Consider the following 20580-nt stretch of genomic DNA (forward strand, 5'->3'; position numbering starts at 1 on the left):
AAAAGAACAGCCGCCCGTATTTACACGCCCATATTTTGGCCCTCTTCTTCTTCTTTTTTTTTTCCTCAGTACAACGCTTACAATGTCTGCTGCTAGTGAACAAAAATACTCTGTTGAGGTTCTCTCAGAGCTTTTCAGCAAGATGGCTGTTGCCGGTCCAGAAGACCGCAACGCCGCTGCCGGTAACTTGGCCAACTTCTTGAACGGTTCCATTATCGAACACGACGTCCCAGTCGTTTTCTTTGAGCAATTGGAATCTTCCCTTATCGGCAAGAAGGATGAAACCGTTGTCGTCAATGCGTTGGAAGCCATCTCCCACATTGCTTCCGAGTCCAACTTGTCTCCATCAGTTGAGCCATACATTGTCGCCATGGTCGAGTCCATCTCCGCCAAGGCCGGTGACAAGTCCAAGGATGTCCAGGCTGCTGCCAACAAGGCTTTGTGGATGATTGCTCACTCCATCACCCCATCTGCCATCAAGATCCTCTTGCCAAAGCTTACCACTTTGTTGTCTTCCACCTCTAAGTGGCAGGAAAAGGTTGCCTTGTTGGCCACCCTTGCTGAGTTGGTCAACTCTTCCCACCACCAGTTGGCCTTGAGAATGCCTGAATTGATCCCAGTGTTGTCCGAAACCATGTGGGACACCAAGTCTGAGGTCAAGAAGGCCGCCACCGCCACCATCACCAAGGCCACCGAGACCGTCCACAACAAGGATATCGAGGTTTTCATTCCAAAGTTGGTTGAGTGTATCGCCAAGCCAACTGAGGTCCCAGAAACTGTTCACATGTTGGGTGCCACCACCTTCGTTTCCGAAGTCACCATGGCCACCTTGTCCATCATGGTCCCATTATTGTCCAGAGGTTTGGCTGAGCGTGACACCGCCATCAAGCGTAAGGCGGCCGTCATTGTCGACAACATGTGTAAGTTGGTCGACGATCCACAGGTTGTTGCTCCGTTCATGGCCAAGTTGTTGCCAGCCTTGAAGGCTAACGTTGCCACCATTGCCGACCCAGAGGCCCGTGATGTTACCCTTAGAGCTTTGAACACCTTGAAGAGAGTCGGTGCCATCGGTGCTGACGACGTCATCCCAGAGTTGTCCACTGCCGGTGACGTCACCGTCAACTTGGATATTTTGAACCAGTTGACCGCCGAAAAGAACGTCGCTCCAAGATTCGACCTCGTCAAGACCTACGCCGCTGCCATTGCCGGTGACTTCATCGACGAGCGTGTCATTGACCAGGAAGCCTGGTTGAAGACCATCACTCCGTTCTTGACCATCTTCTTGCACGAGAAGGAGGCCAAGGAAATCGTTGACGAATGGAGAAAGAGAGCCATCGACAACATTCCAGTCGGTCCATCTTTCGAAGACGAGGAAGACGAGGGTGAGGACTTGTGTAACTGTGAGTTCTCTTTGGCCTACGGTGCCAAGATCTTGTTGAACAAGACCCAGTTCAGATTGAAGAGAAACAGAAGATACGGTCTCTGTGGTCCTAACGGTGCCGGTAAGTCTACCTTGATGAGAGCGCTTGCTAACGGCCAAGTCGAAGGTTTCCCAACCCAGGAAGAGTGTCGTACCGTCTACGTCGAGCACGACATCGATGGTACCGAGGCTGACATGTCCGTTGTCGACTTTGTCTACGGTGAGGGTGACTTGGGTTCCCGCGAGGACATTGAGGTCAAGTTGAGAGAATTCATGTTCTCCGACAACATGATTGCTGGTTCTATCCACTCCTTGTCTGGTGGTTGGAAGATGAAGTTGGCCTTGGCCAGAGCCGTCTTGAAGAACGCTGACATTTTGTTGTTGGATGAGCCAACTAACCATTTGGATACCGTTAACGTTGCCTGGTTGGTCAACTACTTGAACACCTGTGGGATTACCTCTATCATTGTTTCCCACGATTCCGGTTTCTTGGACAAGGTTGTCGAGTACATTATCCACTACGAAGGTTTCAAGTTGAGAAAGTACAAGGGTAACTTGTCCGAGTTCGTCAAGAGAGTCCCATCTGCCAAGTCTTACTACGAGTTGGGTGCCTCCGAGTTGGAGTTCCTGTTCCCAGCGCCAGGTTTCTTGGAAGGTGTCAAGACCAAGCAGAAGGCTATTGTCAAGGTCTCTAACATGACCTTCCAGTACCCAGGTACCACCAAGCCACAGATCATGGACGTTAACTTCCAGTGTTCTTTGTCTTCCAGAATTGCCGTTATCGGTCCAAACGGTGCCGGTAAGTCCACCTTGATTAACGTCTTGACCGGTGAATTGTTGCCAACCGAGGGTGAAGTCTACGTCCACGAGAACTGTCGTATTGCTTACATCAAGCAGCACGCTTTCGCGCACATCGACTCCCACTTGGACAAGACCCCATCGGAGTACATCCAGTGGAGATTCCAGACCGGTGAAGACAGAGAAACCATGGACAGAGCTTCCCGTGTCATTAACGAGAACGATGAGCAGCTCATGAACAAGATCTTCAGAATCGAAGGTTCTTACAGAAAGATCTCTGGTATCTCCGGTAGAAGAAAGTTCAAGAACACCTACGAGTACGAATGTTCTTTCTTGTTGGGTGACAACATTGGGTTGAAGTCCGAGAGATGGGTCCAGATGATGTCTGTTGACAACGCCTGGTTGCCAAGAGGTGAGTTGGTCGAGTCTCACTCCAAGATGGTTGCCGAGGTGGATATGAAGGAAGCCTTGGCCTCCGGTCAGTTCAGACCATTGACCAGAAAGGAAATCGAAGTCCACTGCTCCATGTTGGGCTTGGAAACCGAATTGGTTTCTCACTCTCGTATCAGAGGTTTGTCTGGTGGTCAGAAGGTCAAGTTAGTCTTGGCTGCCTGTACTTGGCAAAGACCCCACCTTATCGTCTTGGATGAGCCAACCAACTACTTGGATCGTGACTCCTTAGGTGCTTTGTCCAAGGCCTTGAAGGGCTTCGAAGGTGGTGTCATTATCATTACCCACTCTGCCGAATTCACCAAGGATTTGACCGAAGAAGTCTGGGCCGTTTTGGACGGTAAGATGACTCCATCCGGTCACAACTGGGTCCAGGGCCAGGGTGCTGGTCCAAGATTGGAGAAGAAGGAAGACGAAGGTGACAAGTTCGACGCCATGGGTAACAAGATTGTTACCAAGGAAAAGAAGAAGAAGTTGTCTTCTGCTGAAATCAGAAAGAAGAAGAAGGAAAGAATGGCCAAGAAGAAGGCTATGGGTGACGACTACGTCTCCTCTGACGAAGATCTTTAAGCGGCATATTTTCATTACTGTAAATTGTTTTGGGGTCCTTGTTTGGTGACGTTACGCGAAACTTTTCTAATTTATTTTATCTTTTTAATACTTTTCGTGTCTATTATATTTTGCAATATATCATAGAATTTATATATAAACTCTATTGTAAGTGAGGCTGATGGAAAATTGGCTGTCCTAGCATGAAGGCGGACTTAATATCTCCAAATCGGGGTTGGCAAGCGGCTCAGGAAACCTAATTAGCGTTCCATGATCCGAGGGGGTTAATCCTTTGAACCATTGCTTGTTTGTTCGCCACTATTATTGAAAGTTCAAGGTTGTATCTTTTGTAAACTCTAGCGTATTTTACCGTTTCCAACTCCTAGACAAGCCTTGATTACTCAATATGTCTGTGAGATTTGAAACCCCACATTTGACCTTCCGTGCGATTACGTACAAAAACTGCAACGAGCCGTTCCAAATCACCGAGGAAACCATTACCTTGACCAAAACCTCCAATGAGGGCTACACTGTCGGAGACGATGAGCTTTTGGTTGAAGTTCACGCCGCTGCGTTGAATCCCGTTGACCTTTACCTCTACAACAGCAGTTACTGGATTTTTGGGAATAAACCCAAGGGGCTAGGCCGTGACTACTGCGGGGTAGCGGTAAAGGTCGGCAGCAACCTTTCCGCAAAGTTTTCAGTTGGTGATAGGGTAGCAGGGGTTTACACGAGACCATTTGGCCCCGGAACCGTTTCGGAGTACGTTCTTATCAACCACAAGAAGTTCGGTTCCACCCTGAGAGTCCCTCCAGGAGTTTTGTTGACCGATGTCGAACTAGCAGCCTGGCCATTGGTGTTTAGTACGGCCGCCGAGGCCTTGGAGGTTCACAGAGGTTCCAAGCCGATCGGAAAGGACTCTGTTGTGTTAGTCATTGGGGGTGCTACCGCCGTGGGCCAAAACTTGATCCAATTGGCGAAGAATCATTACCAGGTGAAGAAGATCGTGAGTGTCAACTCTGCTAGCTCTAATGCGTTTGTCACAGGGTTGGGGGCTGACTACACGATCGACTACACCGTGCACCAAAACCTCCTTAAACCCACCTTGGAGATTATCAAGACCGAATTGGAGGGTGAAAAATTCGACTTTATCATGGATACGGTCGGTGGGTCGGACTATTTTTCGGATATTAATCTGGTCTTGAAGCCGAGAAAGGAAGGGTCAGGGTACGCTACAATTGTGGGTGACCAGAAATCTAACTACGTTTCCGCCAACATTTTTAAAGTCTTGACGTTTTTCGGGATATTCGCCAGGATAATCAGCAGTGCCTTGGGCTGGGGATTCAAATACAGTTATTTCCTTCTCACTCCATCTGAGAAATACACCTCATGGGCTATGGATATGTTTGAGGAAAAGAAGTTGAAGGTTACGGTAGATTCCTGCTACGCCTTTGAAGACCACCAGAGTGCACTTGCCAGACTTTCCTCGAACAGGGCCCAGGGGAAGATTGTTATCAAGGTTAAGAAATCTTTATAAGTGAGGAAATGAATTGGATTCTCACCGATCAGTTTTTCTTTTCAATTGTTATTTTTATTTAAATTTCACATATTTTTAAATTTTAATAAGCCTTGTACGTAATTCAGCCTGCTCGTTGTCTATTATAGGTATGTTATACGGGGCTGGCATACATCCCACGTTGCTACATTTCCGGTATAAATAAGCGGATGACGAAAATGATGGGGACTTTGGCGGCAGTGGAGGCGCACCGTTTTCTGAGGCTGAAAGCTCGTCTATACACAAACGCGGAAAATTGATGCATGTGCAGGGGGTTCAGCTTTGGCAAACTCTTTGAACTCTGAACCTGGTTATATAACATGGCTGAAACATACTATATGATATTATTTCACCTGTATAAAATGGTCAGTTATTGCATATACGGCCTATATGAATTTTTACCCGATAAAACATGCTATGGAAAGGATTATTGGGTAAGGCAATGACGATAGGAATGCTCCCATGGGCCATGTTTCTCGTTGATAGATGCGAACCAGTACCTGTCTACTACAATAAATCTCGCCCATCTAAACATGATGAAATTGAATTCGGGGTTCCCAGGAAATATCTCAACTCTAGCATTGATATAAATCGGCTCCAGGAGACGAACTCCTCTTACGGTTGGCTTAACCAAAGTATGGGGTCTGTCAGGTCCAACACCTACGCTCCATACACCGTCTTGTGTCCAACCGAATCGTTGGTTAGACCCGCAAAGGTTTGTTGTTTATTCTATACTCACAGAGATTTACTAACCCTTTCCCAGGGGCTACGGAGGGAAGAGGAGGAGTACATAGCTAACCGACAGAAGCTAACCCAGCACTCGGTACGAAGCTTCTTGCACAGAGTCAACATCACCAATTTTGACTACGACGGATTCCTTCTTCAGCTGGCTAAACCCATTACTCTTGGAATTGCCATCTCTGGAGGGGGCTACCGGGCCATGTTGACGGGTGCCGGTGTCTTGGCCGCCTTGGACGAACGCACTCAGGCTTCCGAGGGTGCTGGACACCTAGGTGGGTTATTGCAATCAGCTTCTTACATTTCTGGAACTTCTGGTGGGTCATGGTTGATTATGTCGCTCGTGTTCAATGACTACCGACCTGTCGAACTGATGATGGACGAGCCTCTGGGACTGTGGGACTTTGAAGAACCGCTCTTGGAAGGCTTGGGAATGGCAAAGGCGGTGGAATCGGTTCCAGTTTCTGCTGTCAATACTTCTATACGAACATATCACGGTAACAGCACCGTAGACGGACGGCTGAAGCCCCTAATTCCGATGGTCAGGAAGAAGAACACGCTCCAGGCGTGGGTGGGGCAGAACGACCAACTAGTATACAAACGGGATGGTACTCGGAATAACACTTGGGATGGTACTAGTGATATTACTAGGAATAACACTTGGGACATGTCCGAAAAAGACCGGTATAACAAACTGACTCTGAAACCCCGGACTAAACGCGACCTCTGGACCAAACTTGGGGTCAGAAAATCCTCCAACGGGACAGAATCCGAGTCCTTCTTTTTTGAAATGCTCAAAACCTTTCTCCCGGCGGCGGAGGCCAAAAACGAAACTGAATTCACCAGTGCCGATGTGAGCATTACCCAGGTGATTTCCGCTGAAACCATGAAAAACTCAGCCTCCTCGCTCAAAAAAGTTTTTGCCTTCTACAGAGACATCCAGCTTGAGGTTCGGCCAAAGAAACTCTCGGGTTTCTACATCTCCCTTACAGATTACTGGGGGCGGGCCCTAGCCGGAAAGATTCTCCCACGGGGGTCCAGATCTCCTGGAACTACCTTTTCCAGCATTCCCAGTCTCTCCTCCTTCCAGAAATACCACCAACCATTCCCGATTGTATCCGCAAATGCCAAGTGGCCGTCCAAGAAAGCATCTAACTTGGCGTCGTACGTTCTTGAATTTACCCCCTACGAGTTTGGCTCGTGGGATTCTCATATTAGGGGCTTTACCGACTTGCGGTTTCTTGGAACCATGGTTGACAATGGAGTGCCGGTGGTCAGAACTGACAATGCCAATGTTTCCCTCTGTACCGCTGGCTTTGACAATGCTGGATTCATTGCTGCCACCTCTTCTTCTCTCTTCAACGTGGTTCTCATGAGGGTATGGGAGTTGGTCAATACCAGTCGTGGCGGTCATTCAGCGGTGGAGCGGATTTTGGCAGTGTTTGGTTTGTCGTCAGCACGATCCACCGCTGCGTTTCTAGGACCTCTTCCGGACTATGCCTTGTATACCCCCAATCCGTTTTACGGGTATAGCCCCGGGGTAAAAACCGATAAAGGTTGGGGGTACAATCTGGGAAACAGCAAAGAAAGCTACGGTAACCAGCGGAACGAGGAGGATACTGGGTCTAACGGTTCACACACAGAACTGAACCACGGCAACGTTCCTTTAAGTAATAGAGAGAATGATAAAACCGAACAGATATCAACTGCTCGCAATCTTTACCTTGTGGATGGTGGTGAAGACGGCCAGAATATCCCGTTCCAGCCCTTGTTGCAGAAAGAGAGAGCCGTTGATATGATTTTCGCGTTGGACATGACTTCTGATATAGACAACTGGCCTAATGGGACCGCGCTTGCGCTGACTGCCCAGCGGTTCCATGCGAATTTCAGTCTGGTAGAGACTCCACGGTTCTACTTACTGGAGAAAGGAGTCCCGGTCCCCACTCCACGGGCCGTCTTTCCGCAGGTTCCCTCGATGGAAGAGATGGTTGAATGTGGATTTAACAAGAAACCGGTCTTTTTTGGGTGCTACATTGACCGTTCTTACCCTGAGTTAGCACTAGCTACAACCAGCGAAGAGGAGATTTATGATAATACAGTGCTCCCACCGCTCATTGTTTATCTTCCAAACAGCCAGTATACGTATCTCTCCAACACCTCTACGTTTCAACTCTCCTATTCATCAACGGAAATGCGGAAAATGGTGGAAAATGGATACGGTATCGCCACGGCTGGAAACTCTACGGCGGATGAGAGCTTTACCCAGTGCGTGGGCTGTGCGATGGTGAAACGGGAATTTGATCGAATAGCCATGGGTGTAAGTGAGATTCCTTCTGACCACTTTTCCATCCCCGAAACCTGCCTCCAGTGCTACTCACGGTACTGTTACATTCCACCATCTGGTGTTACTACGAGGGACTATTTTTAAATCGTAGTTGGTTATTTTTAAATAGCTAAAAGACTAAGCAAAGGTTGTGAGAAGAAAAACCGCCGTCTAAGCAACCACCGCACCAGGCATGAAGAATGGCTTGACGGTGAAGTAACTGTTTTCTTGGTCACTCATACCTCCAAACATGTTGTAGAAACCCATGATGGAGCAGAGGACACCCAAAATGCCACCGGCCTGGTTCCAACCAGGCGATTGAATCAACGCCCCAACAGCAAGACACAAGACAAAGGTCCACACAAAAAAGAACAAGGCGCAGAATGCCCACGTGGATTTGAAGGTCAAAATCCAGCATAAGAAGGCAAAAATCGCCCAGGCCATTAAGTACAAGCCGATGGCGTTTTCAAATTCTTTGGTGGTGGCATAGGCGTCCGCAAGAGCGAGCGGTTTGATCAAGATGAAGGCGTAGCTGCACCAAAATCCCCCGAAACACGAAAAGACGGTGCCACCAAAGGTGTTTTCCACGATAAGACACCACATCCCGGCCAAGATCTCAAGCAACCCGGACACAAAGATAAACGCCCCAACCAAGACGGATGGGCTGGTAACATCCCTGGCACGGGCATTAATCAACGAGAGGGTAAACACGCAAATACTAAAGGAAGCAAGTCCGAGTGGAGCAGGGTTACCGAACTTGCGCTCAGGTTGAGAGTAGGTTCCGACTCTGAAGTCACCACCGTATGGAAGGAGGGCTTTGGTGAATTCTTCTTTATCATAATGGTGACTCCCCAACTTTACATACCTGCCGCATTCAGATGTTTGGATCTTGGTGAGGACGGGGCCTTCTATGATAGAGGTGCCAGCGTTCTTTTCGAGGTCGCTAAGGTCGTTAGATGCTGGAGTGAGCGCCTCGGGGTTGTATACGTTGGACATGGTCAACTGTGGTTTAGGTTTGATAGTTATAAACTTAGGCTTACTTAGGCGTAATGATGAGGATGATTTTTTGGTATCGGATGACACACAAAATGGATAAATACAAGGATATCTGACGCTTTTATACACAGCAGCCCTTAGCGGAGACTTCAGAAACTACTGGCCCTTGGTCTGAGAATTCTCATGGTCGATTCGTGTTACAAAGGCAACCCCGCAGAATTAATAAAAATCATTCCATCTTTGTAGGTTATCGTAGCATGGAAATTGGGCTTGCGAAGAAGTGGGGTGCGTCGCGCCCCGCTATAATTAGGATCCTGCTATCATGCACATGCACCTGGGGCTGGGACCCATTGATGCGTAATGACAGGATTAACCTTTAAATGAGGCTATCCTGGCTCTCCATAGCTCCGGAATCGAATGCAGGATGTCACTCCGAAAGCTCTAGCGTGTACAGAAGAATGTCGCATTCCCCTTCAGGTAACAGGAGCCCCGCTCCTCTGTAGGCTCTCAGGCATAAAGTTTCCGTCTGGTGCCCCTCTTCCATACAATCAACTAGTAGGGTGTACGAACCCAGCCAACAGTTTAAGCTTTTTTCGATTTAGAGCGGAGCCGATACCAGGGACTATTCGTTGGATAGCGTTTTTATAGCTTCAGAGGGGTGACATTCGGGGTAGCTACAAGAGCAACCTCGGGAAACCGGAGTAATGAAGCGGGTAAAGGGGTCACCCCAACCATCCAAGCATTATTACAGATTTATGAGCCTTCATGTTTCAATAAGTTTTGCGGTAACCGTACGTCGGATACAGAAGTTGCCTTGTAGAAGGTGTCCTCCATAGGGATTTTAGAAATGTAACCACGACATGGTACGACGCATTTAAACCATATATATCGTACCAGTAATTTATTCAGACAATCTGGACTCCAGTATATAAACGTATAGTCATAAAAGGAATATCCTATGTAGGCTATAATGATAACTTGACCGAATTACGCGACTTAACGTCGGCGAACAATATGCACAAGAGACAAAGCTGTGAGTTACCACGGGTCTAGCCATAAATGGCATTTCCAATGTGGGTTGTACCTATGATCCGTACCCTTACTACGCGTTAAAAGTTACTTGATATCTTTACAGGCTAAATACCAGACTCTGATTATATTTAGTACGCTTAATCACGCCGTGAACCTTCCAATCGGACAACTTTGTCTTTTGATACACAGACGTGAATTCACGTAACAGTGCAAAAGTGCAAGTTAGGAAGGCTGCAATACTACCTTAACTTAAACTGGAATCACGGCACCTGGCATGAACAATGGCTTGCATGTGACGTAGCTGTTTTGTTTGTTAGACATACCTGCAAACATATTATAGAAAGCCCCCATGGAGCAAAGGAAGCCACAGATACCACCAGCCTTGGTCCAGGCAGCGGAGTGGAGCAAGTTCCCAAGAGCAAGACACAAGTAGGTGGTCCACACAAAGATAAATGTGATAAAGAAGGCCCACGTGGACTTGAAGGTCAAAATCCAAGCACAAAAGCCAAAAATGGTCCAACCGCACAAGTACAAGCCAATGGCATTCTCTAACGCCTCAGGTGTGGCGTAGGCCTCCGTGAGCGCGAGTGGTTTGATCAAGATGAAGGCGTAGCTGCACCAAAATCCCCCGAAACACGAAAAGACGGTGCCACCAAAGGTGTTTTCCACAATAAGACACCACATCCCGGCCAAGATCTCAAGCAACCCGGCCACGAAAATAAACGCTCCAACCAAGGCTGATGGGCTAGTGACACCTCTGGCACTGAGATTAACCAAAGATAGAGTAAACAAGCAAATAGCAAAGGAGGCAAGTCCGAGTGGAGCAGGGTTACCGAACTTGCGCTCAGGTTGAGAGTAGGTTCCGACTCTGAAGTCACCACCGTTTGGAAGGAGCGCTTTGGTGAATTCTTCTTTATCGAAATGGTGATCGCCCAACTTTACAAACTTCCCGCAATCGGACGTTTGAATCTTGGTGAGGACGGGGCTTTCTATGACAGAGGTGCCGGCATTTTTTTCAATATCGTTGGTGTCGTTGGAACCGATGACATACATCTGCGGATTATGTTCGTTAGACATGATAAATGTAGTTTATAAAGTGCTTCAACCCTGTAACAGCTGGCTTACTAGGTGGTGAATACCAATGGTGGCTCAGTATTCGATAGGAAAAGAATCGTGAATGAATATATCCGAGGGTATTGGGCCCTTTTATAGCTAACCTGGCAGACTTTCCAGAAACAAAGTGTCAATATCCTTGGGCGGTTTATCAGACATTAGTCCGTATAAACAAGGTGAGTACAACCCAATGGATTCAATCAATAAACTATAAGCGAGTTTCTCTACGTGAAAGAACCGGGGAATTCTACCGCATGCGATTTGCGCTCTGGGAGTCTTGCATATGCGTCTAGAGTCCGGGCATGCACACGGGAATATGGCATGCTAGTGTTTATTTAACCGTTTGTCCAAACTTCCGGGTTTCCATACAGGATGCATGTCACGAAAGTAGTGATATTCCCTATTTTAAAGCAATACCCCGCTTGGAGAAAAAAAAATACAACTATGATTTATATACCGAGTTACCATTTTCGTTACATCTATATAGGCGATTTCTCAATCATATCGGGCGGGAGTAGGACTCAGTTCAAAGGTCATGCATTATGGACCTCCCGCCCAGCCTGCGCCGTATTCACGTTGTTTGTTGGGTGACTCATATATTTATACTTGCGTACAAGTATTATGGCAGGTATTCGCCCATCAATATTTCAAGCATTTCAGTTATGTATGTCTTCGGAAATATAGCCACTTTAACATACATTACATATTGCCAGTAAGGTAATTTAGTATACGCAAGGTGAACGGAAGTTTGACTGCTGGAACACCGAGGTACCCTTGTTAGAGCGGGCTATATTGGTATGTAGTTCAGCAAAAACCTTAGTCTAGGTAAAATAGAGGTTGATACTTTTCTTTTATATACTATACCTTGGGAAAGAACCTAAGCTAGTGAAAAATACTCCAGGTATTAAACTGGTATCCTGATTTGCTGGGAATACTCCAATAACAACCAATAAGGTTTTGGTTGATGCGGTTGGGCGAAATCTTTTCTTCGTTTCTAGGCGTCACCACGTCTACATGCTCGAAGACGTATTTCGGATTTATGGTCCCAGAAAGTGCGGGAACCTGTTTATTTGTTCCACTCAACCTTATTTAAATTTTTACAAGGAATGAGTTGAATACGAAGTGTCCATTCTGTTGTAAGCGGGGTTATCTAAGTTCAACCTCGGATCAGCTTTGGCGTTAATTCCTTTCCGAACTATCAGATTATGTGTCTCGTCGTTTACTGACGTCGATGAATACCATTTTAATTGTGTGCCTTATGCTATATAGTTCATAAAAACATGTATAGATACGAATATATATGTATATGGATACATTTATATCTTACACCTATACCGGAAATTGCATAGTATGTATAAATTTCAGATTTAGAAATTGTCAAACGAATGAGAAATGTGTACCGATTCGTAATTATTGTATATAATATGGACAGGGCTCATATATTAAATTTACAAATATTAAGAAAGTATGTACTTGCAAACAATCCATGTCTTAAACTCCGCAAACTTTTTCATATTCTCTCGGAGTGGCCAAGTTGGCTAAGGCGCGGGACTGTAATGTTAAATTGAAATCCTGAGATCGGGTGTTCGAATCACCCTTCCGAGATATTTTTTTTACCCGTCCAAACATGAAGCCTGCATGGAACTGCATTCAGTTTCGGAGATTTCTTCACTCTTTAACAGTTCACGGCATCTACCCATCTCTCCACCACATCAGATACAAATGGCTGCCTTTCTTGACCAAATCCTCCTTGAAGATGTAAGTACTGACCCCATTCTATCTGTCGTTTTGTGGCGCCTTGCCAGCTGTGAGACTAACCCTCTAGATCGCAAAGAACTGCCCTCAGCAGTTCATATCCTTCCAGCAATGCATGAGCAACACCGGCGGCGATATCCGTCCGTGTCTTGACCTCCAAAAGAATTTGGCGGCGTGTATCAAGACCGAGGTACCAGCCTTGCAGAGAATCCAAACAGACTGCAAGGACAAGTTGCTCGGTTACGAATCGTGCTTAAAGAAGAACATGGGTGATGTCCAGCAGTGTGCCGATGGTCTCACCGAGTTGAGAGAATGTGCCACCGGTACGTTCAGCAAGGAAGAGTTAAACGGTGCCTTCAACACCTTGAAATAAATCTGTGAGCTGGATAACCAGATAGGCGTGTATATAGACAATGCAAGCACAATGACCTTTGTGTAGCCATCCAATGCCATTTATCAACGGTAGGACCCAGGAAGCAGATGAAATACCCAAGGTGCTACGGCAATACAAACAATGCACCGAGCTTCAGATGCCTGTGTGAGCAGTCCTGATATACGTCACCGCTACAAAACTTATTCTATAGATAGCATCTAGCGTATAGTTCATGCGAGGTTAACTATATTATTAGCATAAGCCTCAGAGTAGATCTTTCACACAAATACTCATGACACGCTCTTCATTTTTTCGAAAAATGCCAGGACTTGCATCTCAAACTCCGGCGACATGGTCCGAAAGATCTGCAAACCTTTCTCAAGCTCTTTCCTGATGCCTCTTAGTTTTGCCATCTGGTTGCGGGCCAACCTTGGGTTTTCGCTGGTCATTACACGGCCCACCACGTAGCATAAATATCCGTAACAGTGGCCAGTGAGCGAGTCGTCCTCCTCGATACGCAACCACCAGGACAGGATCGCCTCGACCAAAGGGCCCAAATTCTTCTTGTACTTTAACTCGGGGAGCACCAGCGGAGAGGCAATGTTTTTTACCAACAACCCAAGTGCATAGAGCGGGGTTTCGCTGTTCTCGAGCCCGGACGGAACGGCAAAGTGCACCGCCAAAGTTACGACTTGCTCCACGAGGGCAGGCGAAAAGACCGCTCGCTTGTCGAGCAAGATAAGCAACTGCAATGCTTCATTTAACGCACTAACCCTGGGGTCATGGGCGGTTTTACACGCAAAAACCTCCTCAGGACTGATGCTTTCCACAAAGGCAGCGATATTGTGTGCAAAAGCCTGGAGTCCTTCGTCAGACAGGACGTGCGGAAGAGTGTGTTTAACAGACAAAAGCGCGAGGGTGGTGTTTATGTACTCTTCTTGGGAAGATAAGGCAGGGTTTGCACCATACAGGCGGTTAAAAATCTCCAATACCGAGTAGTGGATGCTCTGAAGCGTCCGGAGGGCATTCTGCGCCACCATAGTCTCCCCCGAGCCGGCGATGTTGATCACGCACATGATAAGCTGGAAGGCAAAGTAGCTGGGAGAGATCAACTTTTCGGAGCTGACGTCGGGGATCTTTTTGTACCGTTCGTCCGTCACCCTCTGCAACTTTGCGTACAACTCCGCAAAGGCAATCTCGCAGATCTTGGAGACCCCCACCGTTTTCATGTGCACATTCAAGCTCTGATCCACCTCAAGCAACGAGGAGATGACCTGCGCAGTCTGGCAAGGATGCGATACGATCTGGGCATCCACCGCGTCCTGGGGGACCCCCAGAGCGGCCGAGTTATTGCACAAAACAACCCACGAGAGGAGCAACAGAAGCTGAAGAACAAAGTCCCCAGAGCTCCAAATTCGCTCCAAAACGTGCTCTGGGAAACCTCCCATGGTCTTGAACTCGTCTGCGAACGAAACATCAAACAACCTCAATGTGGTTTCCAACATGGCCGAGTGGTGCTGCGAGAGGGAGTTCCCTTCGAAACTCTCAAACGTGTAGAGGATATCCGAGTGTACCTTGCTTTTGGCTGCGGCTCTCAGGTCGTGGATGTTATTAGGTGGCTTTAACGGAGACGCTGTCGGTTCCTGGGAGGTTTCAGAGTCGGAAGCCTCATCACTGACATACGTACCGGGTTCGTCGTCTGGGGCGTAGCGAAAGCTTCGCATGGCTTTGTAGGTTTTGGTATCTGATTTCTCTACAAACGGAGAGAAATTAGATAAAGTATCCCTGTCTGGCCCATCCGGCACTGACCCGAGCTTTCGGCCGGATTCTGGCTTGGGGGAGACCCTTCCGGATGTGTAACTGGAGAAGTCGAGCTTCCGTGCTACCGACTGGGCGAACGTATCGGCTTCTATGCCGTGTCTGGGGACCTTTATCAGTACATTTCTCGTTGTATCAAACACTTTACGGGTCTTGGGGCTCTGGGTCACCTCCCGAGTGACTTCTTCCACCAAGTCCCAAACGTCAGAAGCTTTCGCCGCCGGGCTGTCTCCCAATTTTTGCTCCACTGAGGTCAGTAGTCCTGGGTGATATTTTGGACTTTTCGTTGGCCTTTTATTTTGCTTTTCCGTAGGTCCCTGTGAGTTTCCCTTTGATGTAACTCCCCCGGGGTTTACCCTTTCTTTCCTTGAACGCTTTAAACTCACTTCAGGTATATCCTTTCGAGTCGCCTTTTCTTGCTTGGGCATGGCTGACGCTATTTCGAAAGGATGTAGACGATGATTAGGCTTTTTTAAAGATGTCAGTTCTTCATAAGGAATAGTGCTCAGCCCATCCTGAACTATGTTCACTGGCGCAGTGAATTCGTCATCACTCAACGTAGTCGTTTGTCCACCCAGCTTGATCGTTCGGCGTCCGTGGTACGTCCGGCTTTTTGAGATGCGAGAACTACTTGTTGGGAAATCGTCATCTAGCATGATTGACGTTCTTGTGGATGGAGAAATGGTCAAATCGGTTCTGTTCAAAAGACGGTGGGAACCAGGGCTACGCTCGGGGGTCAAAAGGGGGCCTGAAGGCAAGGTAGTAGTTTCTGTGATTTTACGGTGGACGTCAACCTGTATATTCGTCGATCCAGTAGTTTCTGAGCCGTCGCTTGCCTCTTCATCATGTGTTGGTATCGCATTCTCCAGGTCCAGTGTCTTTGGTTTTCCCGGCTTGGCAGTTTTCGGAGCAGGCATAGAGGTGGCATCAGCTTGGCCGACCTTTCCAAACGATCCCAGAATCAGGACAGGATTCGCAATAAGATCGGTCGCTGTAAAGCGGGAGGTTTTGGATCTTCTCTCACTTCCCCTATCGGTGAGAAACCACGGAGCAGTGAGACCTTTCATCGCGGACAGCGATTCTGGGCGTCTTTGGGAGTTTGGGGCCATGTAGCTTATACCGTAACCAACTCTTTCGGGGATAGTACACACGAGGAAAGGGGGTGACTGGGTATATGGTTGGTATTTTGTGTCAATGATTTAGATGGCGAGTATGTCTAAGATACATTGGGTTGATAATGTGCAGGACAAAAAGAGTTCATAAAGGGCTACAAGTCCTTCCAGTCAAAGAATTAGCCTGGCTAGCTCAATCGGTAGAGCGTGTGACTCTTAGCAGTACGCGATCACAAGGTTGCGGGTTCGACCCCCGCGTCGGGTTCTTTTTTGGAATCAACCTTTGCGATTGTTTAAACTGGTGAATTATTAGACATCCGAATAGATCTTGAAAGAAACAGGGATGGATCACACGGATTAAGAGCTTTTCAAAAATATACAATTCGTTTATCTGTTTAATCTGGATTCCTCAGATCTATTTGGCTATATACAGTTTGTCAACTCGGTTTAATACAGACACCATGATTGTATTATACGATGTCGCCCATATCATATCTTGGTTCGCGTTACGCATTCACAAGACTTATTGACTCAAAATAGACTCCACCCTATCTCTCGTCGCCCTTCTCATCCCCTTGTAATCCATCGCCAACGCCCCACGCCCCGCGGTCAAACTCCGGAGCTTGCTTAAATATCCCAACATCTCTTTCAACGGCGCTTCGGCGGTCACAATCTGCCTCCCATGAATGTCATTCCCCTTCATGACAGCCATCGTCGGGTCATACGGCACATACGTACCGCTCGCCTCATCATTAGCCCACGCCATCCTCTCCAAATTATTCTCCGAATCCGAGTCAATGGACTCGATGACCGCATTTCTGGCAGCGGTCAAATCCTGCACAATGCTACCAACGTCACTGTCATTGACATGGACCTTGACATCCATGATCGGCTCGAGCAACGTGCACTGGTCGCGGTGTAACTTGCCAATGGCCTCCACCACTGCAAGACGCGTACAGGTGAGCAACGCCTTGAGATTGGTCGCTTCCACCGGCAAGTTCCACTCGGAAACGCGTACCACCACCGAGTGGAGCGGGAGCTTGACGATCGGGCCGGAGATCTGTAATGCCGCCGTCACTCCCGACACAATTCCGCTCATGATTGCACTGTGCTGGACCTGATAACACCATTCGATGTTCCCGGCCAACGCCTCTTGCACCTTCTGCGGCGCACCCTCGGGCGAGACAATCACGATATTGTTGTCCAACTCGAGTAACACGGCGTTCGCATCCTCCGCAAACACACTGTCCACGCTCTCACCTTCAAAGCCCTCCACGGTTAAGCTGATGCTGACAGACGCAGTCGAGCCATCGCACGGAAGCTCCTTGGTGGTGGTTTCCGTCACGGTCGTGATGGTTTCCTTGTAGGTGACCACAACCGCACCCATTTCGACGCGCGCCTTCATGTCTTTGATCAATTTGTCGCGGACAATCTCCAAGTGCAATTCGCCCATCCCGGAAATCAACGTGGACCCGGTGTTTTCATCCACACTCACGTGCAACGACGGGTCTTCTCTGACAATGATATCCAAACACTCCTCCATCCTTCTGCGGTCACCCGACGTGAGGGGCTCGATGGCAGAGCTGTACACCGGAGGGGGGATATCAATTGCGTTGAGCTTGAACTCCTGCTCAGCCTTCGGAAGCTTGGTCACCCCGTCTCGGGTGACCGCGTGCGCCACGATGGTGTCGCCGGTAACGACCTCACCTGCGGTGCCGGTAATGACACCAATGTTCCCGGCCACCAACTGGCCGATCTCGCGTGGCTGGTCCGCGTGCATTAAGAGCAACTTGCCAATCTTGAGTGACTGGCCCGTGCGTGTGTTGATGATCTTGGATCCCGAGATGAGCTTTCCCGAGTAGACCCGCACAAACACCAAGATGCCTCTGACGGGGTGGGTAATGACCTTGAACGCGAGCGAGAGCGATAACTTGGCGTTGTCGTTGATGGTCATAGCACCAGTCTTGGCATCGAACGCCACCGGCACGGTTGTTTGGACCCTCTTTGCCTTTTTCGTCTTGCCCATGGTCTCGCCGCGCGCCACGTGCGGAAGCTTTCCCTGGAGCGGCGACGGAAGGTACTCGACCACCGCATCGAGCAACGGTTGGACACCAATGTTGCGGAAACTGGCACCGCAGAGCACCGGCGTCGCGTAGCGTGCGAGCGTGGCCTTTTTCAACGATGTGCGGATTGCCAGCGCCGGCACCGCCATGTAGTTCTCGGTCTCAAAGAACACATCGATCAAGTCTTCGTCGTAGTTACCCAACGTTTCGATCGCCGCCTCTCTGCACTTGGCACATTCCTCGTACAATGCCGCCATCTCTGGATCCGCGGGGTCAGCAACTAGCTCCGTAACGTCAACCTTGGTGCCGTCATCAGAGCCGTCCCACACAAGGAGCTTCTTCTCAAGAACATCAACCACACCGCAGAACTTGAAGTCGTTCGAAGCGTCCTTCCGGAAGTACGGAATGGTGAGCAACACCACGCGGGTCTGGAGCTTCGACACAACCTCCTTCACCGTCCGTGAGAACCCCGCACCATCACGGTCCATCTTGTTAACAAACACGACGCTGGGGATGTTTAACGCGGCCGCCTGCCGCCACACCTTCTCGGTCTGCGCCTCAACCCCTGCCACCGCATCGAGCACGGTGACCGCACCGTCGAGAACGTGGAGCGACCGCGTGACCTCGAACGTGAAGTCCGCGTGCCCGGGCGTGTCGATAATATTGATTTTTTTGCCATTCCACGGGATTGTAATGGCCGCCGACTGGATCGTGATGCCACGGTCACGCTCCGCCGGGAGGTAGTCAGTCACGGTATCACCTTGGTCGACATTGCCAATGTGTTTTGTCGTTCCCGAGTAGAACAACATGCGTTCGGTGGTGGTGGTTTTACCGGCGTCAATGTGCGCAATGATCCCGATGTTGCGGGTGGAGTGTACCGGGAGATCATTGATGTCGGAGGCGTATCTGGATAAGCGAAGAGTGGCAACTCCAAACCGTGAGCAATCTGGAGCGGTAAAAGAAGCCAAACGAAGGGCATGAACTCTGAAGCGTCCGAGCTGTTTGGTTAGGATTAGTGACATTGGATAGACTAGTGGATGCAAATGGAGATTAATTGTGATGCAAAGTGGAGATTTTCGGAGTGTTTTGGTTACAAACGGACAGAATTTTAGTATATAGCTATACTGTAAACGGTAGTGATGTTTTGGATCAGTAATGAGGTTTGTGGTGACTGGATTCAGTCTCTGCACTAAATATCCTCGGATTCTTGTTTTAAAATGACCGATATGAAAATCGGAGGTTTATGAACAATCTCTAGCTGGTGAACGATGTCTTCAAATGTAAAACCTGGTGTCAACTTGTCGCCAGACATACCGCCAGGAATTTTCTCAGTCACGTGCCCCAATCTGCTCATCGCACATATTTTCGCCTCGACCATCCACTCTTCTCTTGCCGTATCCTTATATCCCAAACTCACTATGCAAGACTTTAATGTCACCGAGACATACCTTCAGTACCTTGCGGAAGACTCTGAGATTACGATGCCGATTGCGGCTATCGAGTCGCTCGTGTCGCTCATCCGCATCAAACAGCCATCGACCTCTGCCGAGCTCATCAACTTGCTTTCCGCCAATACCAAAACCTTGAAGGAGTCCATTCCGAACGCGATCTCGCTTTCAGCCGGCTGTGACTTGTTTATGCGCTTTATTCACAAGAACTTGCACTTGTACTCGGACTGGGACTCGTGCCGCACCCATTTGGTGGAGAACGGAGAGTTGTTTGTGATGCGTGCCAAGGAGTCGCGTCTCAAGATTGCCAATTACGGGTTGCCGTTCATCAAGGACGATGATATAATCTTGGTGCACTCTTACTCGCGTGTGGTGTTGCACCTGCTCAACCTTGCGGCCCAGAAGTTTATCAGATTCCGTGTCATCGTGACCGAGGCGTCCCCGACCAACCAGGGCAAGTACATGGCGCGCGAGTTGAGAAAGCTGGGCATTCCCGTCAACTTGATTGCGGACTCTGCCGTGGGCTACGTCATCGACAAGGTAGACAAGGTGTTTGTGGGTGCCGAGGGTGTTGCCGAGTCCGGAGGGATCATCAACCACATCGGGTCGTACCAGATCGGAGTGTTGGCAAAGAACGCGAACAAGCCGTTTTATGTCGTGGCGGAGTCGCACAAGTTTGTCAGAATGTATCCGTTGGCCCCCAACGATTTGCCGAACAATGACATTTTACTGAGATTCTCGGTGGATGAGAGTGACAATGCGTGGGTTGAGGACGAGACGAAGTTGAACTCGGGGGATAATTTTATTGATTTCACACCGCATGAGTATATTACCGCGTTGATTACGGATTTGGGGGTGTTGACTCCGAGCGCTGTTTCCGAGGAGTTGATCAAGATGTGGTATGATTAGTGATTGAGTGCGGGCCAAGTGTATAGGCCTGCGAAAGCGGGGACTTTTATGTTTAATGGGTATTAATTAAAGTCTGTAAATACGGAGAGCTGTTCCGTGGCAGCACTTTAACATGTTGATATTTCACC

General features: G+C 48.5%; 9 protein-coding genes and 2 non-coding genes across 11 annotated transcripts; 7 read left to right on the forward strand and 4 right to left on the reverse strand.

Moving 5' to 3' along the window:
• Positions 1–67: 67 nt before the first annotated feature.
• Positions 68–3289, forward strand: CEF3 (translation elongation factor EF-3). The gene has a single exon (XM_019129314.1). The coding sequence runs from the start codon at positions 83–85 to the stop codon at positions 3236–3238; it is 3156 nt and encodes a 1051-aa protein (XP_018983990.1). The 5' UTR covers positions 68–82; the 3' UTR covers positions 3239–3289.
• A 236-nt stretch (positions 3290–3525) lies between these two features.
• On the forward strand, positions 3526–4846 carry BABINDRAFT_162369 (uncharacterized protein). Its single transcript, XM_019129315.1, has one exon. It carries the CDS (start codon positions 3624–3626, stop codon positions 4752–4754), a length of 1131 nt encoding a protein of 376 aa, XP_018983991.1. The 5' UTR covers positions 3526–3623; the 3' UTR covers positions 4755–4846.
• A 338-nt stretch (positions 4847–5184) lies between these two features.
• SPO1 (putative carboxylic ester hydrolase) lies at positions 5185–7938 on the forward strand (the record flags this gene model as incomplete). The annotated part of the gene is made up of 6 exons (XM_019130851.1): positions 5185–5487; positions 5536–5979; positions 6015–6118; positions 6150–6355; positions 6410–7050; positions 7192–7938. The coding sequence occupies 6 exons, from the start codon at positions 5185–5187 to the stop codon at positions 7936–7938; spliced, it is 2445 nt and encodes an 814-aa protein (XP_018983992.1).
• An 11-nt stretch (positions 7939–7949) lies between these two features.
• Positions 7950–8924, reverse strand: BABINDRAFT_162370 (acetate uptake transporter family protein). Its single transcript, XM_019129316.1, has one exon. The coding sequence runs from the start codon at positions 8827–8829 to the stop codon at positions 8005–8007; it is 825 nt and encodes a 274-aa protein (XP_018983993.1). The 5' UTR covers positions 8830–8924; the 3' UTR covers positions 7950–8004.
• A 1186-nt stretch (positions 8925–10110) lies between these two features.
• Positions 10111–10914, reverse strand: BABINDRAFT_39082 (acetate uptake transporter family protein; the record flags this gene model as incomplete). Its single annotated transcript, XM_019131906.1, has 1 exon — positions 10111–10914. One exon carries the CDS (start codon positions 10912–10914, stop codon positions 10111–10113), a length of 804 nt encoding a protein of 267 aa, XP_018983994.1.
• A 1579-nt stretch (positions 10915–12493) lies between these two features.
• Positions 12494–12579, forward strand: BABINDRAFT_t251. Its single transcript has one exon. It is a non-coding gene; the product is annotated as a tRNA-Tyr (tRNA).
• A 117-nt stretch (positions 12580–12696) lies between these two features.
• Positions 12697–13102, forward strand: BABINDRAFT_38966 (uncharacterized protein; the record flags this gene model as incomplete). The annotated part of the gene is made up of 2 exons (XM_019131899.1): positions 12697–12732; positions 12800–13102. 2 exons carry the CDS (start codon positions 12697–12699, stop codon positions 13100–13102), a joined length of 339 nt encoding a protein of 112 aa, XP_018983995.1.
• A 290-nt stretch (positions 13103–13392) lies between these two features.
• Positions 13393–16029, reverse strand: BABINDRAFT_167866 (uncharacterized protein; the record flags this gene model as incomplete). The annotated part of the gene is made up of 1 exon (XM_019130545.1): positions 13393–16029. The coding sequence occupies one exon, from the start codon at positions 16027–16029 to the stop codon at positions 13393–13395; it is 2637 nt and encodes an 878-aa protein (XP_018983996.1).
• Positions 16030–16214: 185 nt separating this feature from the next.
• BABINDRAFT_t252 lies at positions 16215–16297 on the forward strand. Its single transcript has one exon. It is a non-coding gene; the product is annotated as a tRNA-Lys (tRNA).
• A 129-nt stretch (positions 16298–16426) lies between these two features.
• On the reverse strand, positions 16427–19347 carry MEF2 (Mef2p). Its single transcript, XM_019129317.1, has one exon. The coding sequence runs from the start codon at positions 19115–19117 to the stop codon at positions 16556–16558; it is 2562 nt and encodes an 853-aa protein (XP_018983997.1). The 5' UTR covers positions 19118–19347; the 3' UTR covers positions 16427–16555.
• GCN3 (translation initiation factor eIF2B subunit alpha) lies at positions 19313–20485 on the forward strand (the record flags this gene model as incomplete). Its single annotated transcript, XM_019131139.1, has 2 exons — positions 19313–19334; positions 19521–20485. The coding sequence occupies 2 exons, from the start codon at positions 19313–19315 to the stop codon at positions 20450–20452; spliced, it is 954 nt and encodes a 317-aa protein (XP_018983998.1). The 3' UTR covers positions 20453–20485.
• Positions 20486–20580: the final 95 nt, after the last annotated feature.

The sequence above is a fragment of the Babjeviella inositovora genome (assembly GCF_001661335.1).
Source record: "Babjeviella inositovora NRRL Y-12698 unplaced genomic scaffold BABINscaffold_9, whole genome shotgun sequence".
NCBI lineage: Eukaryota > Fungi > Ascomycota > Pichiomycetes > Serinales > Babjeviella > Babjeviella inositovora.

Bases quoted from the DNA above. Each gene is read 5' to 3' on its own strand.
- BABINDRAFT_162369 (XM_019129315.1), top strand. From the start codon at position 3,624: ATGTCTGTGAGATTTGAAACCCCACATTTGACCTTCCGTGCGATTACG.
- MEF2 (XM_019129317.1), bottom strand. From the start codon at position 19,117: ATGTCACTAATCCTAACCAAACAGCTCGGACGCTTCAGAGTTCATGCC.
- BABINDRAFT_162370 (XM_019129316.1), bottom strand. From the start codon at position 8,829: ATGTCCAACGTATACAACCCCGAGGCGCTCACTCCAGCATCTAACGAC.
- CEF3 (XM_019129314.1), top strand. From the start codon at position 83: ATGTCTGCTGCTAGTGAACAAAAATACTCTGTTGAGGTTCTCTCAGAG.